This window comes from Berghia stephanieae, chromosome 3 (assembly GCF_034508935.2).
Source record: "Berghia stephanieae isolate SIO BIC M18660-M18661 chromosome 3, UCSD_Bste_1.3, whole genome shotgun sequence".
Taxonomy (NCBI): domain Eukaryota; kingdom Metazoa; phylum Mollusca; class Gastropoda; order Nudibranchia; family Aeolidiidae; genus Berghia; species Berghia stephanieae.
The window spans coordinates 13462087-13477086 of record NC_088362.1 but is presented as its reverse complement, the minus strand read 5'-3'; the positions used below and the strand labels follow the sequence as shown (position 1 = coordinate 13477086).

Here is a 15000-nt window from a genome sequence, read left to right as displayed (position 1 = left end):
TAAATCATTCTATCTATCTATCTATCTATCTATTTAGCTAGCTAGCTAGCTATCTATCTATCTATACATCCATCCATCTATCTATTTATTTATTTACATCACCCCAATTGTCCTTCTCTTCTCATTCAACATTAACTCTCTGTACATATCTTTACCTCATGTACACATACACACACACACATACACATACACACATAATGCGTGTGTGTGTGTGTGTGTGTGAAAGAGAAAGAGAAAGAGAGAGAGAGAGAGAGAGAGAGAGAGAGAGAGAGAGAGAGAGAGAGAGAGAGCGAGGAATATTTTTTACATGATTAATATTTTACACAGGGAATGTTCAACTTACAGAGTTTTGGAGTTCTTCACGAATGTAATAGGCGTGATCTGGGTGGGGCACATCGAAAACCTGAATACATTTAGACGGAATCAAAACAATTTCATTATTCATATAATATTATCATAAACAACATCGACCCGTAAAAATAACTCTACGGAATTCTGACATCCACCCCACCCCGGTGTTTTTAAATTATTCATAGACGCTTGCATTAAGATAAACATTTTAAATATCTTTTAAATCGAGATTTTATATATAGCTCAATATCCATTAAACGTCCTCAAAACGCTTTATACGGGTTCTCTAGCCAACATCAACACATGACATTTAGGACGAGACAGGACGTCTGTTAAGCGATAACAATTTTATTTCGCGACAGAGACAAAGCTGTTAACGGCCAAATACTCATTTTTACACCTGACTACGGTGAGAGATAAGAGTAAAGAACCTTTTCCAAGGACTCAACTATATGCCGCTCAAACTGACCTCGAACTCTGAGCTTCCAATCCGAAGGCGAGTGTCATAACACAAGACCACCGCAAAACTATTCACCTGTTCTCCCCGTCGCGAACCAACAAACAAAATTGTTATAGCATTTTTTTACCTGAGTAATACAGAAAGCTATTTTAGAATGGCCATTATGAATTATCAGTCAATGTAAAAACAAATGTAGTGTTTCATTCATCCTGTTTTGTTAATAAAGGGGAAACCCAAAACGTCCATTTTATCAGTTTTCGTATTATAAATTTAAGCTTACATTCAATTTCACATTGTTATTTATTTCAAGGAATATAGCAGACGTAGAATGACTCCGCGGAACGTGCTCTCGTTTTTAAGTTGTATCGAAATTATTTTAAGATCAACTTTATGATAAAATTCAATACTTATCCATAAAGCTATGAAAATGTATAAGAACTGTAACAAATCCTTACCGTTCTGACATGATCCAACAAATCTCCTGGTCTCAGTCCTATCTCAGAACCTGGACATCCCAAGGGATGGAGCAGACATCGGAGGACTCCACGGTATAGACTTTCGTGCTGATATTTATTATTGCACCAAGTGGGATGTGGAAGGAGAATAAGAATCAAGATTTGAATAGAAATAGCGATATATTTTGGAATTAACAAAAGCCCCAAACAAATTATACTCTTTCGTGCGTCCGTCGCCAAGGCATTCCATGGAGGAATATAGAGAGACCATCAAATGTCTGATGTCGACATGTGCGGCTATGTGGTCTAGTGGTATGACACTCGCTTTCGGATCGGAAGGTCCTGGGTTCGAGCCTTGGAGTCCTTGGAAAAGACTCTTTACTCACATTCTCTCACCGTACTCAGGTGTAAAATGAGTACCTGGCCGTTAACAGCGTGTCTTTGTCCGAAAAATTGGAATATCGCCTACAAGGCGTTATGTTCCGTCCTATATGTTAAATGTTGCTGTTGACCAGGGACTCCTTGTAAAGCGCTTTGAGCACATTTAGTGGATATTGCGAAAAAATTGACAAACAAAGAAAACAAATCGATCAACGCCGGACGCTAATACACACAGTTTGTTTAAGGAATTTAAGACAATAGTAGTTCATGTCAACATCAGACATTTGTTTGGATTTTTTAAAATGTCATTTTTTTCCGTTCTGTTTTGCTTCTCCACTTTGAAAATAAAGGTGTTGTTGGGTTTCGCCGTTCGTTGTTTCGTACTTTTGGTCGTCTTTCTTTTGATAGTTTATTGTCACCACACACACACACACACACACACACACACACACACACATACACACATATATATATATTTTTTTTGTTTGTTTGTTTGTTTGTTTGTTGCTTTAGGTCTCTTCCAACACAATTGAGGTTATATGAGAGACCGCTGAAACAAAAAAACAAGCAATCTAACACTAACAAAAATAGTACAAATGTAAATCAAAATCATAACCTAAATATATCATAAGCTAAATTATAAATAACCAAGAACAAACAGGCAGAAGATTTACAGAAAAAAAAATATCCCCTGTCAAAAATACAATCACAAACCAAAGAAGCAGGATAGGCTAGTAAAGAGAAAAAGAAACGACATCACTATCGGATCGTACACCCATGCGAACATCATAGGTATACGATTCAAGGGTGATGCTCCCATCCACCCACCCGCTATATATATATATATATATATATATATATATATATATATATATATATATATATATATATATATATATATATAAATTATATATAATATATATAAGTAAATATATAAATATATATATATATATATATATATATATATATATATATATATATATATATATAAATATATATATAAAATATGAATGGGTTCACTCACTTATATGGCCGAAACACATGTTTCTGTGGCTTCTATCCTCGTCTTCAGTCGGCATACTATGTCCGTCAAAAGATTATTCCAACTTGGGGTATGCCGACTGAAGACGTGGATAGAAGCCACAGAAACATTTTTTTCGGCCATAATATAAGTGAGTGAATCCATTCCTATTTTAAATTAGCTCTAACCAACGTTATCGAGCACTCTCGTACCTACAAGTACCCACCAACACTCATTATATATATATATATATATATATATATATATATATATATATATATATATATATATATATATATATATATATATAAAGAGTAAAAATCAACTCACATTTTGTCCAATACGGCCGTTTCGACACTCGATGTGCCTCTTCAGTTGGTTTATGTTCTTTTCAACCAATTGAAGAAACTCATCGAGTGTCGACATGGCTGTATTAGAAAAAATGTGAGTTGATTTTTACTCATTTTATAATGCTCTGAATTGTTAATTTATTGAGCACTGTCAGAACAACAGGGTGCCCATAATATATATATATATATATAAACATAATCCTATGAAACGTCCCTTTCAATGTCAAAATTGATTAAGTTTTGATAATTTTAAAAATTATGTTATGACTTGTAAATCCAATTACTAATGATTTATAGATTTGTTTTTCTATCTTTGAAAAAACTCTCAGCATACAGATGTTAAATATTATGTTCTTTGGTATCAGTACACGAAACAAGAGCATGGATACACAAACACACACACACACATACACACACACACACAGACAGATACATGCACACATTAACGAATTTCTACAGACTAAACTTTTCAGCGCCCATCATAATACTTCATCTGTACGCCCAGCACGCTGCATAGATCTAACTATCCATTTCATACAGTACAAATAGCTTGTTGGGGACATTTTTGTACAAGCACTCTTACAACATTGCGCCGCTGTCAAATGCCGTACTCCAATTTACACCTATGTCGATTATACAAAGTGCCTCACCCAAGGACACAACACCGAAGTCAGAGTTACGCAATCCAATCGTTACTACCGATCCAGTCACTGACCACTTCGGAGGTTTGCGAGTTTTTGCTAAGTCAGATGAAAGTTATTTCAATCCATTGATATTTCAAAGTCGAGTTTTCTGGCCAAATTTTAAAATAAGTGTTTTTTCAGAGTATGGCAGGTTTGATCGTGGCCTTCGTAAACTCATGGTCTGACACTGACCAGTCTTCTTCTAGGTTCCATGCCTGGTCCAGGCTTCGGATACTGCATGAATTATCTCTCTCCATTCCTCCCTGTCTGACCAGTAAATGACGTCAAAAGACAAGTCTTTGGCCACAAAAGAAAACAAATCGTGCGTTGTATTCAACAATTCAACCAATGGGATCACTTGTTTCCTAGGCCACTACTAGGCGGTCCATAAACCTAAAAATGACGTCAAAATATGGGTCTTACTGGGTCCATGTCACGCTATAAGTTAACGATGGCTACGGTCTGCTTCACCATATATTAGTCCGTTTTGAAACAATGGGTCGCTTATTATGTCTACCCTCCACAAATTTGGCTCTCTTAAAGTACACTTTGAGGCTCCCCGATAACCCAGTTGGCAAAGAACTCTCTTCACAAGCCAAGAGACTGATAGTGATCCCGGATAAAGCCGAATTCACTTTTTAGACCCCCTCCCCTGCCTACATAGAAGTGAAAGGGTAGCTGGGCTCTGTTAGATAGGACGAAAAGGTGCCTTGCAAAAGACCAGCGTCCTATCCAAAGGATAGCAAGCAATTGCTATATCAGGCTAAAAACTATTTAAATCCGGGATAAACTCTGAAGCACGAATTTTAAAAAAATATGTAGTAGTTACTTGCCATTGATAGATTGTCACAGGGATATTATTTGGGGAAATTCAACCCTTGACAATCCCTGAAATGACATATGAATGTTTCAGAAAGAACACACGGGTACACGTCAACAATGACACTTTAACACACATTTAAAAAGTATGTTATGTCAGTGTCAACAATATTTATGCCATGTTAGTCTTGTTGAAGTTGGCTTATTTTGACAACGCCATCTTTCCGAAATTATCATCTAAAGATAAAGTGTAAAAAGTAATGCAAAAAACTATGACCATTTCACCAAAAAAAAACAACAACAAAAGAATAAATAATATGAAACAAGGAACTTTTCGGACTCAAAACTCTTATTCACCCAATAAAATAAAATACCTAAAAAGCCTCACAATCGATTTACTCGACTGCACTTGTCAGTACATCTGGACTTATTACCGTTTTTACAGTACTTTTTTTTTAAAAATCGCAGAAGAAGCTCAAAACGTCCCATGTTTAGTATTTTGTTCTAGGGATCGTCAGTTCACTGCTATCTGTCAATGACAGGAGCCCAAAATTACTGTTTAAATTTTTTTTGGGGGGTAAAAATAGAACCATTGATTATTTGACTAGTTTTATTAAATATATATACATGATAGAATAACCCAGGACTATTCGATTAGATAAAAGTAAAAATGCGTCCATGTTTATAGCTTGCCCTGCATAGCAACAAGAAGTCACGGAGGAGCCATCAATAGGATTCTTCTTCTTCTTCTTCTAGGTTCCATGCCTGGTCCAGGCTTCGGATACTGCATGAATTATCTCTCTCCATTCCTCCCTGTCTCTTGCCTTTTCAAACAGCTCTTGGATTGTTAGGCTGGTGAAGCCCTTCAGTTGGTCTATGAGTGTTTTTCTTTGTCTCCCCCGGGCGCGTTTACCAGGTATTTTTCCACAACTTGCCAGGTATTCATTCTTATCTTTCCTTACTATGTGTCCGAAAAAGGATAGTTGTCGATCCACTATTAAGGGCATTAGTTTCCTTTGTTGGTATGTTTGTTTTAGCACTTCTTCGTTCGTTTTGTGTGCAGTATACGATATTCTCTGCATCCTTCTCAAGCACCACATTTCAAAAGCTTCAATGTTCTTTTGTGTTTCTGCATTTGTAGTCCAGCTTTCGCATCCGTATAACAAGATTGGCCACACGTAGCACTTCAAGACTCGGAATCTAATCCCGAACGACATCTGTTTGTTTTTCAAAATGTTTCCCAGGTCCATGAAGGCCTGTTTGGCTTGAGTTATTCTTGCTCGTATGTCTCGGTTACATCTTCCATCTGTTGTCACTATTGAACCTAGGTATTTAAAACTTTCTACGTTGGTAAGTTGCTCGCCGTGAATCGTTATATTGCAGGTGTTGTTGTTTTCGGGGTTTTTCTGTATTACCATGCATTCCGTTTTGGTGATATTCACTTCCATTCCCTTGGCTTCACTATCTACTACCACTTTGTCAACAATCTTTTGAAGTTGGATTTCTGATGTTGCAATGAGTACCGTATCGTCTGCGTATCTTATATTATTTATGTTGTGACCTCCCACTTTTATTCCCTCCATATTATTTATGCCCCTCATGATTGTTTCTTGGTATAGATTAAACAGATCTGGTGAGGCAACACACCCTTGACGGACTCCTTTCTTAATAGGAATGGAATTTCCTGTAGAGTTTCCGATTTTGATAGATGCCTGCTGGGTGTAGTATAATGTTTGCATGAGTCTGAGGTCTTTCTCATCAGCGCCAATGGAGTGCAGTTGTTTTAGTATTTCTTCGTGGCATACTCTATCAAAAGCTTTTTTGTAGTCGACAAAACAGAGGTATAGTGGGGTCTGAACCTGTATAGCTCTTTCACTTAAAACACGGAGGAGGTATATTGCGTTCCTTGTCCCTCTGTCAGGTTGGAATCCATATTGTTCTTCTGCGATGTCGGGGTTAATCTTATTCCTTAGCCTGTTGATAATTATACGCAACAGTATTTTGTTGATGTGGCTTATTAAACTTATAGTTCTAAAATTTTCGCATCTGACTGCACCTGCTTTCTTTGGTATTGCTATAAAAATAGAGTTACAGAGATCTTCTGGAATTTTCCCAGTATTGTATATATTGTTGAATAATATGTGAAGTTCATCAATTGCCAGATCTCCTAGGCTTTTTAATACCTCTACAGATATTTCATCAGGGCCTGTTGCTTTACCATCCCTCATTCGTTCCATGGCATGTTCAATTTCACTTTTGGTGATGTTTGGTCCGCTTAATGGTTCTTTGAATTTCAGTGGTGGTTCATTTCTATTTGGATCATTGTACAGTTCGCCTATGTATTCTACCCATCGGCTTTCTATATGTTGTTCTTCAAATAGCAGTTCCCCTTGTTTGTTTTGGATACAACTTCCTGCTGCTTTGCTTTTCCTTTTCCCTGATAGTTCTTTTATTCTTTGGTGAGCTTGTTGGGGGTTGGGTTTGTATTCTCTTTCGATTTCGCAGCATTTCCAGTCTAGATAGTTCTCGTGTGCCTCGATGCATTTGGATTTAATGTGGTTGTTCAATGTTTGGTATTCTGCAGACCCTCTGTTGCATTTTCGTCTTTCTTCAAATAGGTTTAGAATTTCATTTGTCATCCATTCCTTTTTGCTGTTTATTTGAGCTATTGGTAAATGCTTTTCTGCAGTTGCTTTGACACACTTTTGGAATATATCAAATTGTTTTTCACATTTTTCATTATCAGGTTCACTTTGGCTTTGTATCATGAGTGCATTTTCAAATTCTTCTCTCATTTTTGTTTGTATGCCATTGTCTTTGCATAACCAGTAATCCTCTTTATTCTACCAGCTGTTCTCTGAATAGCTTTAAACTTTATCCTTATTGTACAAACAACTGGGACATGGTCACTGTCTACATCGGCGCCTGGGTAGGTTTTGCAATTTAATATGCCATTTCTGAATCTTGATGATACTGCTATAAAGTCTATCTGGTTCCTTGCTCTGTCCCCTGGTGATTGCCATGTCCAGGTTCTTCTTGGGTGTTGTTGAAACCAGGTGTTTGAAATCATTAATTTATTTGTTCTACACCAATCTGCCCAGATGTTTCCTCGTTCATTTCTGTCTCCGAGTCCATGTGGTCCGATTATGTCACCATCTCTGCCTCTGCCAATCTTAGCATTTAGGTCCCCCATTACCATAAGGACTTCTTGTGATTTACACATTCGTTTTGCTTTGTCTAGTGAATGGTAAAACTCTGTCATATCTGCATCTGTCGCCTCTTCTGTTGGTGCATAAACTTGAATAATATTGGTGTCAACTACAGGTCCTCTTAGCTTAACCAGCAAAACTCTGTCTGAGATTGCTACGTGCCCTTTGTAAAATTTGGTTGATTTTTGGTCTAAGATCATCCCTACTCCTTTTTGGAAAGAGGTTCCACCACTCCATATGATCTTATATGTCATGTTGTTTTCTTGTTTTGACATGGTTCCCTGCTCTTTCCATCTCATCTCTGCCAGGCCAAGAATATTTATTTGGAGCCGTTTCATTTCTTTCAGAATGTTGTTTAGTTTTCCTTTTTGGGCACAGGTCCTGACATTCCATGTCCCAATTTTGGTTTTGTCACATTTGTTAAATTTATTTCGCCTAGTAACTGGCTGACGGTTCGGTGTGACCTGACGAACATCACGCTCCCAACCGAGCGAGGCAGCAGTCTTCCGTGAAAACATGCTCCCCTTTACGCTGTCACCGTTTAACTTTTTGGACTTATTCATGCAGTTAACTCGGCAAAGTTACAAGAATGGTTTGCCATTGCCTATTCTTGTCGCCCTCTGCAGTTGGCCAGCTTGACCTGTTACCGTTCGACACCACGAGGAGGTTGCAGTAGGGCTTGATGATGATCTATCTTTGCAGACTTGGCATCATCCATTTGTCGAACCAATAGGATTCAATAGTCTGATATTACGTCCGCCCAGCAACGAGCAGCTTGGTTCTAAACAAATAAAATCAGTACTTTTTATTCTTCATGCTGGCTAGAACTTTTTCACATGTCATGTGATCAGAATGTATAAATGTCACAACATGATAAAATATATAATGTTTTTCTACTCTGGATACACTTTTATACTCGTCGGAGAAGTATTTCATAAGGGCGTCCGCCATTGTTCTGATAGTTTAGAACCAGTTTCTAAGTTACTATGCGTCATTACGAGGGAAGTGACGTTACGACTGTTGAAGCGTATTATGCCTCAACTCATAACTGATCACACCACTCTGACGTTAGCCCTGCGCTGAACCAAACTTGTTACCCACTCTAAGCATCTCTATCCCAGTAACTAGATGTGCCTACATGAGCCAATAAAATGGAAAGAAAGATAAAGGAAGTAAATGCGACTCATATATTATAAGGGAACAACACAAAACAAACGACTTTCGGCCTTTGGCCTTTTTCAAGTAACCACGATATATATATATATATATATATATATATATATATATATATATATCTATATATATATATGTGTGTATATGTGTGTGTGTCAAGGACATCTATACGGGTATTGAGGGGTCATTGGTGTGTGTATGTGTGAGTCACATTTACTCCCTTTATCGTTCTTTCCAGCTATCCCAGTACACACTAATCAGTCAACTTGTTTTTTAAAATTCATTATGACATCCAAATTCAAACTCAAGATAGAGAGTAAACTGAAGACACCATACGTATGATAAAGTCACAAATAATTGAAGCTGATCATTGTTTCGTTACTTAGTACTATTGGGGACAGCGTTGCACAGAAGAATATCTAGTTTTTTTCTTCATACTCATAAGGTACTGAGTTCAATTACCCTTGCTGCGATGTGTGACCAAGAACAGGTTACCACGCCCTAGTTCACTTTACACCGATGGACTGCAGCTAACGCCAAAGTTATTTCCGTCTTCTTGTGAAATAGACCCAAAAGAAAAATACCCACTTAGGGATGAATAAAGAGAATTTTATTTGTTTATCTATTCAATAAATTTACCTCAATATCGTGTAAAGAGCTGATGTCAGAGTCTGTTGTGTTTCCAGTATAACTCCCCATGGACGTGTCGCTCTCAAGACTCTTCCTGGACATATCACCCACACCGAAAGAAAATTTCAGCAAATCATCCACACTTCCACCTTTCCTGCTCTTCTCCCTACTTGACTTTCGTCTTAAACTGAATCTCCTAGCAAGTCTGTTGAAGATTCTATTGGAATGGGGACTGCAAGTTTCGCAAGCCGGGCTGACCGCCTCCGAGGCATGTGATAAATATCGCGGGAAAGACACTGGAGATCTCGGTGGCTTTCTAGTCAATTTAGAATCCGTGTCTGGTTTTGATTCAGCACTTTGGCAAGAGCGAGTGTCGTAATCTGCCTTGGTTCGCGGAGGAGACGAACTTGAAGACGCCAATGTATCATCGAAGTCGAAGGATTTTGATGCTTGTAATGAAGATTTCGACCTGCTCTTTGGTGGCTGCGATCTTTTCGTGGACATATTAAATGTGAACGGATTTGATGGTGGAGATTCTTTGGAGGGGCTTATTGCAAATGAAGTTTTTCTCACAACTCGAGCATTCAAAGTCTGGGATCTTTGCAAACGACTTGGTTGTTTAGAAGATTTGCTTGAGCTTTGTGAAGAGAATTCATTAGCCGATGGGCAATAATTAAAACCGATGCTCTCATTACTATAAATAGATTCGCTTTCTTCATCTGTCGTATAGTTATTGGAATAGGTACGGAAACGTTGTTTCATTCTGTTTTGTTTTAAATCAGAACCAAGTAAAGAATAGTCTACACTTAGTCCTCTTTGTGGCACTTTGAGATAGTCTTTCTCCGTATTTGAATATTTCTCCATGGCTTCGGTGGACTTTTCCAGCTTTAGAATATCGTCATAACTTTGAGAAACAATCATGCTGGATTTATTACGAGGTATAAAAAAATTCACGGGTGTTGAATTATTTGGTTCTATATTAGAATGACTCCAGTTTTGACTAGAAATATATTGGTCTCGTTTTTCTATCATTCTGTCAGTAGAATCAATATCTTGACGAGTGGGACGTTTAAGGTTGGTTGTTATATCTTCTTGACTATCAATATCAAGGCTTTTAGAAGCTCTGAGAGTCTTTCTTTTTTCTTTATGTGTTAAAAGACGTTTGGATTCAATATCATTATTCACAAAGGCTGGTGTCGTCACCATTTCAGACTGATCACAAAGAGACTGATCGGACTCAAGAGGAGAAGTTGACATTTTCCTGGGCATATCGGACTCATGAGGAGAAGTTGACACTTTCCTGGGTATCTGTTGAACTTGTATATAAGATGCATCACTGTCTTTGGATTGCTTTGATTGTTGTTTAGTTTTATTGGAATTAGAACAAGGAAGATGCAAGATTGGACCAACTTCAAGCGTAGTAAATGATAAGGCTGATTCGTTATATAAAATTGAGCCACTTGCATCCATATTTGTGTCTTTTTCTGAAGAATCCATCTGGCTATTTATATTATCACAGGAATAGAAATTGTTGAGTTCTCCATAACTCCATTTATTTTGTTGGCTAGTTGATTTTGTGTATGCGCTTGTTGTATTCGCTACTGAAGCCTTAAGAGACAACGATGATGGTCTATTTGGTCGGGAAAAAGATCCAACAGAAGGTGGAGATTTATTTCCAGGACATCTGCTTTCTGTCAGCATGTATTCAAGGCTAGAACATTTTGTAACATGACTAGGACTTCCACGCGGTTCGTTATGTGAAGGCCGAGAAGACACAGGCAGCTCTGGTCTACATGAATCCGATGCTGAATTGTCACAACTTAAAGCTTTACTTTTGCTCAGAACATTTATTTGAAAATCAGATCCATTATAATCACTTTCATTTCTAATATCATTACTCTCCTTTCTGTCTCCTTTTCCTTTCTTTTTTATCGAACTGGTACGAGGCATCAAAGATTTAGTTAAGCTGTCTCTGCTTGACCACAACGGCTCAAGTATGTTGCTTAAGGATCTTGTTTTGTTCTTTTTCATTTTGACAAGTTTGAGATCACTAATATATTTCACAAGATAACATTCGGTTGCGAGTTTGAATTAACAACACATAGATAGTTCTTGCAGATTTACTAAAAGTTGTGAATGTAAAGTAACGTTTAAATTCAATTATAATTTGTTAAATAAGTTGCGACTACAACATTAATTTATTCCAATGTGCACGTGAATCGTATATAATTCACGGAATGAAACTTATTGACACGGATCTTTGAAAAACACATTAGAAGTCGGCAATCTAAATAGTTTATAAAATATTTAAACAGATCGCTTTATTTTCTCGGGACAGCATTAAAATGATAAACAATAAGTAAAGTTTTATTATAAATCATGCAATGACCGACATTAAAAGAAAAGTATATCATTTACAGAATGCTCATTTTAGTTTATTTTCATATTGACATTACAGGGAGAGCTTGATTTTATTCCAAAGTAATATTATGCTACAGAGCTTTAACTAAGAGATGCGCCAAAATGTGATTTAACTAGAATGATCGGTAAAGTGAGATATCACTTGTTTTGCTACGTTAATCAACTAATATCTACAGTTCTTGATGAAACATAGCTCAACCTAATCATTTCTTTTTCTCTTTAAATTAAATTTTAAGCATTAGATCAACGTAACATACGAGTTTGAGACGATGGGGTGCAATTAAATATATGAAATAAATTAAGTCTCGCCGTTAAGGGGTTAAAGTATTTGCGAATAACTTACATTAAGGACTTAGAATGAGCAGATTATTCTGCCGGATGTTTTCGGAAATAATAAATTCCACAACAAATAATCGCTGTCTCGCCAAACATACTGTAAAAAGTATATCTAGCAACTAACAAATATTAACCCAGTAGGTCCTAGGAAATAATCAGTTTACGTCTTTATAGGATTGCCTTCTCTTTTGATAAGAGAGTAAGGTAAACAATGAAATCGACAACTGAGTGGACATTTTGTTTATTAAACACTCAACTTAGGTAGCTATAAGGAGGCTTGATGTGTGTAAATATTGTAAGGCAATATGTCTTTCTTTGACGTTTTCGCTTTCACCATGAATCTTTTGGGTTGATAGGAATGTTTTAATTAGATCTTCTACATTCCAAGGAGTGGGTTGAATTTATTTGTAGAACGGAAAGAGCATAACAAAAAAATTTAGATATTGATCGACATGTCAATAAACTGAATCATTGTGTATGTGTGTGTGTGGGTGGGGTGGGGGGGGGGGGGTTCTAACTTTTTGTTTTGCTGCTATAATGCAACTCGGGTAGAGTCGGATTAATCTTGATTAACTAAATGATCATATATCATGGTCATCTATGGATAGCTGGTGATGACTATGAGTAATCAATAAACAATGATCAGAGGGTTAAGATTACGATATTTATCAATTATCGATTATCTTACACGATGATATAGGGCTTTCAAAAAAAAAAAAAAAAGAAACAGAAAGGAATACAATTCTTTGATAAGACAGTAGACAATACATTTGTATTTATGGTTATCATGATTAGATTTTTTCAAAAGTCTTGTTGAAAATAGATGAGCTTTTTGATAAGGCAATTACTCTGGTAAATCTGGTAAGTCGAAATAATGAATTTGCCATTTAGACATTGGATACAAAAAAATCAACTAAAACAATATCAAACGTAAAGAGCTTACACCTTGAGACTTATTACACTATTGAATATGATTATTTTTGTTATGTAGTCTATTGCTTTGATTTAGTTTATATTGATAATTTGATTATGTCTTTCTAATTTATCAGCAATCGAAAAGGTTGCGTCGCCTAAAGGTCATAACTGAAACGGATATATTTTTTCTGTTCATGAGAATGCGTGATCTCATACACTTAAAAAAAATACAGCATTTTAATGTGCAGGTTAAATATATTGACATTTATATACCGCACTTCCATGAATTTGCCATGCTTATATAATTTTATCAACATCACGCCACAATAATTTAACCATAGTTTCTCATCAAACAACACTTATTTTCTAAACGATATCCAAAAATATATTGGATAAAAACATATTGAAAAATACACGAATGAGAGTATCTAATTGATAAAATAACATTGTAGATACACTTTTTAAAAAATAGCACATACAAAATGCACGTATCAATCTCACTAGAACCACTTTCTTGCACTTTTATCCATAGGAATTGATAGAAAAGTCCGAAACCCACGGATAATCCTACTGTCAATAACGGTGTACGTGGTCTATACAAACCCGAGCATTGAAATAAATAGCCGTATCACTATCGGTTGGATAACAAACCGACTGTACGTATTGTTATCAGTAACTCAACAACGGTCTTGTTTGAGGGACATAACATACCAAAGCCATATATTATATTATATATCCGAGGTGTGGAATTTACAAGAAATAGCTACAGATTCACACTGGGACTCCAAAGCTATTTATAGAATTGTTCCGGAATTTCAATTATTTATTGTCTTTTACTATCAGTCTAATAAGTTGTCAAGGACTTTTATTACTCTGGACTCAGTAACAAACGAGAATTTTTCTAATATAATCTTTTTTTTTTTAATGAAATAATATTGCAATAGGGGTTAGGTGTCTTACTCAAGAAAAAAATAGCCGAAAATGTCGTAATGTGGCTCAAACCTGAGTCTTCGTGTAAACCCCCCCCCCAACACCCCCAACACCCCCCAACACCCCCCCCCCCAACACCCCCCAACACCCCCATCCTTAAAAACTTGAGAATTTATAAACAATTATTATATACAATGTATATAACGTTTTGATGTTGGCTTACATTTCATCTCATTACTTCATCTCATTGTCGCACTATTTCTCTATTCTCTCTCTCTCTCTCTCTCTCTCTCTCTCTCTCTCTCTCTCTCTCCTTCCCTTGCACGCACACACGCACACATTTTTATTTATACGTATTTCTGTTTCTTGTTCACCTGGATAAAGCCAAAGGCCCAAAAGTCGTTTACTTTGTATTGTATCTTTTATAAGAGTCATTTTCACTCCCTTTATTTTACTATACATTTTATTGACTCATTTAGGCACCTCTAGATTTTGGTAAAACTTGACACTGAGCGTGCTGAAATCGCTTAATAATAATAATAATAATAATAATAATAATAATAATAATAATAATAATAATAATAATAATAATAATAATGCTGAAAACTTATATAGCGCTATAACTCCGAGACACCAGACTCTAAGCTTAAAAATGATTTCTCAATGATCAAGCAACACTCAGAAAGTAAGACAAGAACTGACGAGTGGAAGGCGATATTATTTTTTCCGAGATAAAATACGCTGTTAACGGCCAGGTACTCATTTTACATCTGAGTAAGTAGAGAGAATGTGAGTAAAGAGCCTTTTCCTTGGACTCAACCATGCGCAGCTCATAGCGGGCCTCGAACCTTGGACCGATCAGTCCA

At 36.5% G+C, this 15000-nt stretch overlaps 1 protein-coding gene across 2 annotated transcripts in view; it reads right to left on the bottom strand.

The window, feature by feature from the left end:
- The window catches only part of LOC144967168 (protein unc-13 homolog D-like), a 65448-nt gene that overhangs the window by 28395 nt on the left and 22053 nt on the right, over positions 1 to 15000 (bottom strand). The window contains exons 1-4 of one of the 2 annotated variants that reach the window (XM_078904068.1): positions 13684 to 13816; positions 9542 to 11655; positions 1267 to 1374; positions 344 to 403 (exon numbers count right to left, since the gene is read on the bottom strand). In XM_078904068.1, the coding sequence (XP_078760194.1) occupies positions 344 to 403; positions 1267 to 1374; positions 9542 to 11563 (2190 nt within the window). In that variant the 5' untranslated portion in view covers positions 11564 to 11655; positions 13684 to 13816. Of the gene's footprint in view, positions 1 to 343; positions 404 to 1266; positions 1375 to 9541; positions 11656 to 13683; positions 13817 to 15000 lie in introns of those variants that run through there. The other variant, XM_078904069.1, reaches the window with a different exon arrangement.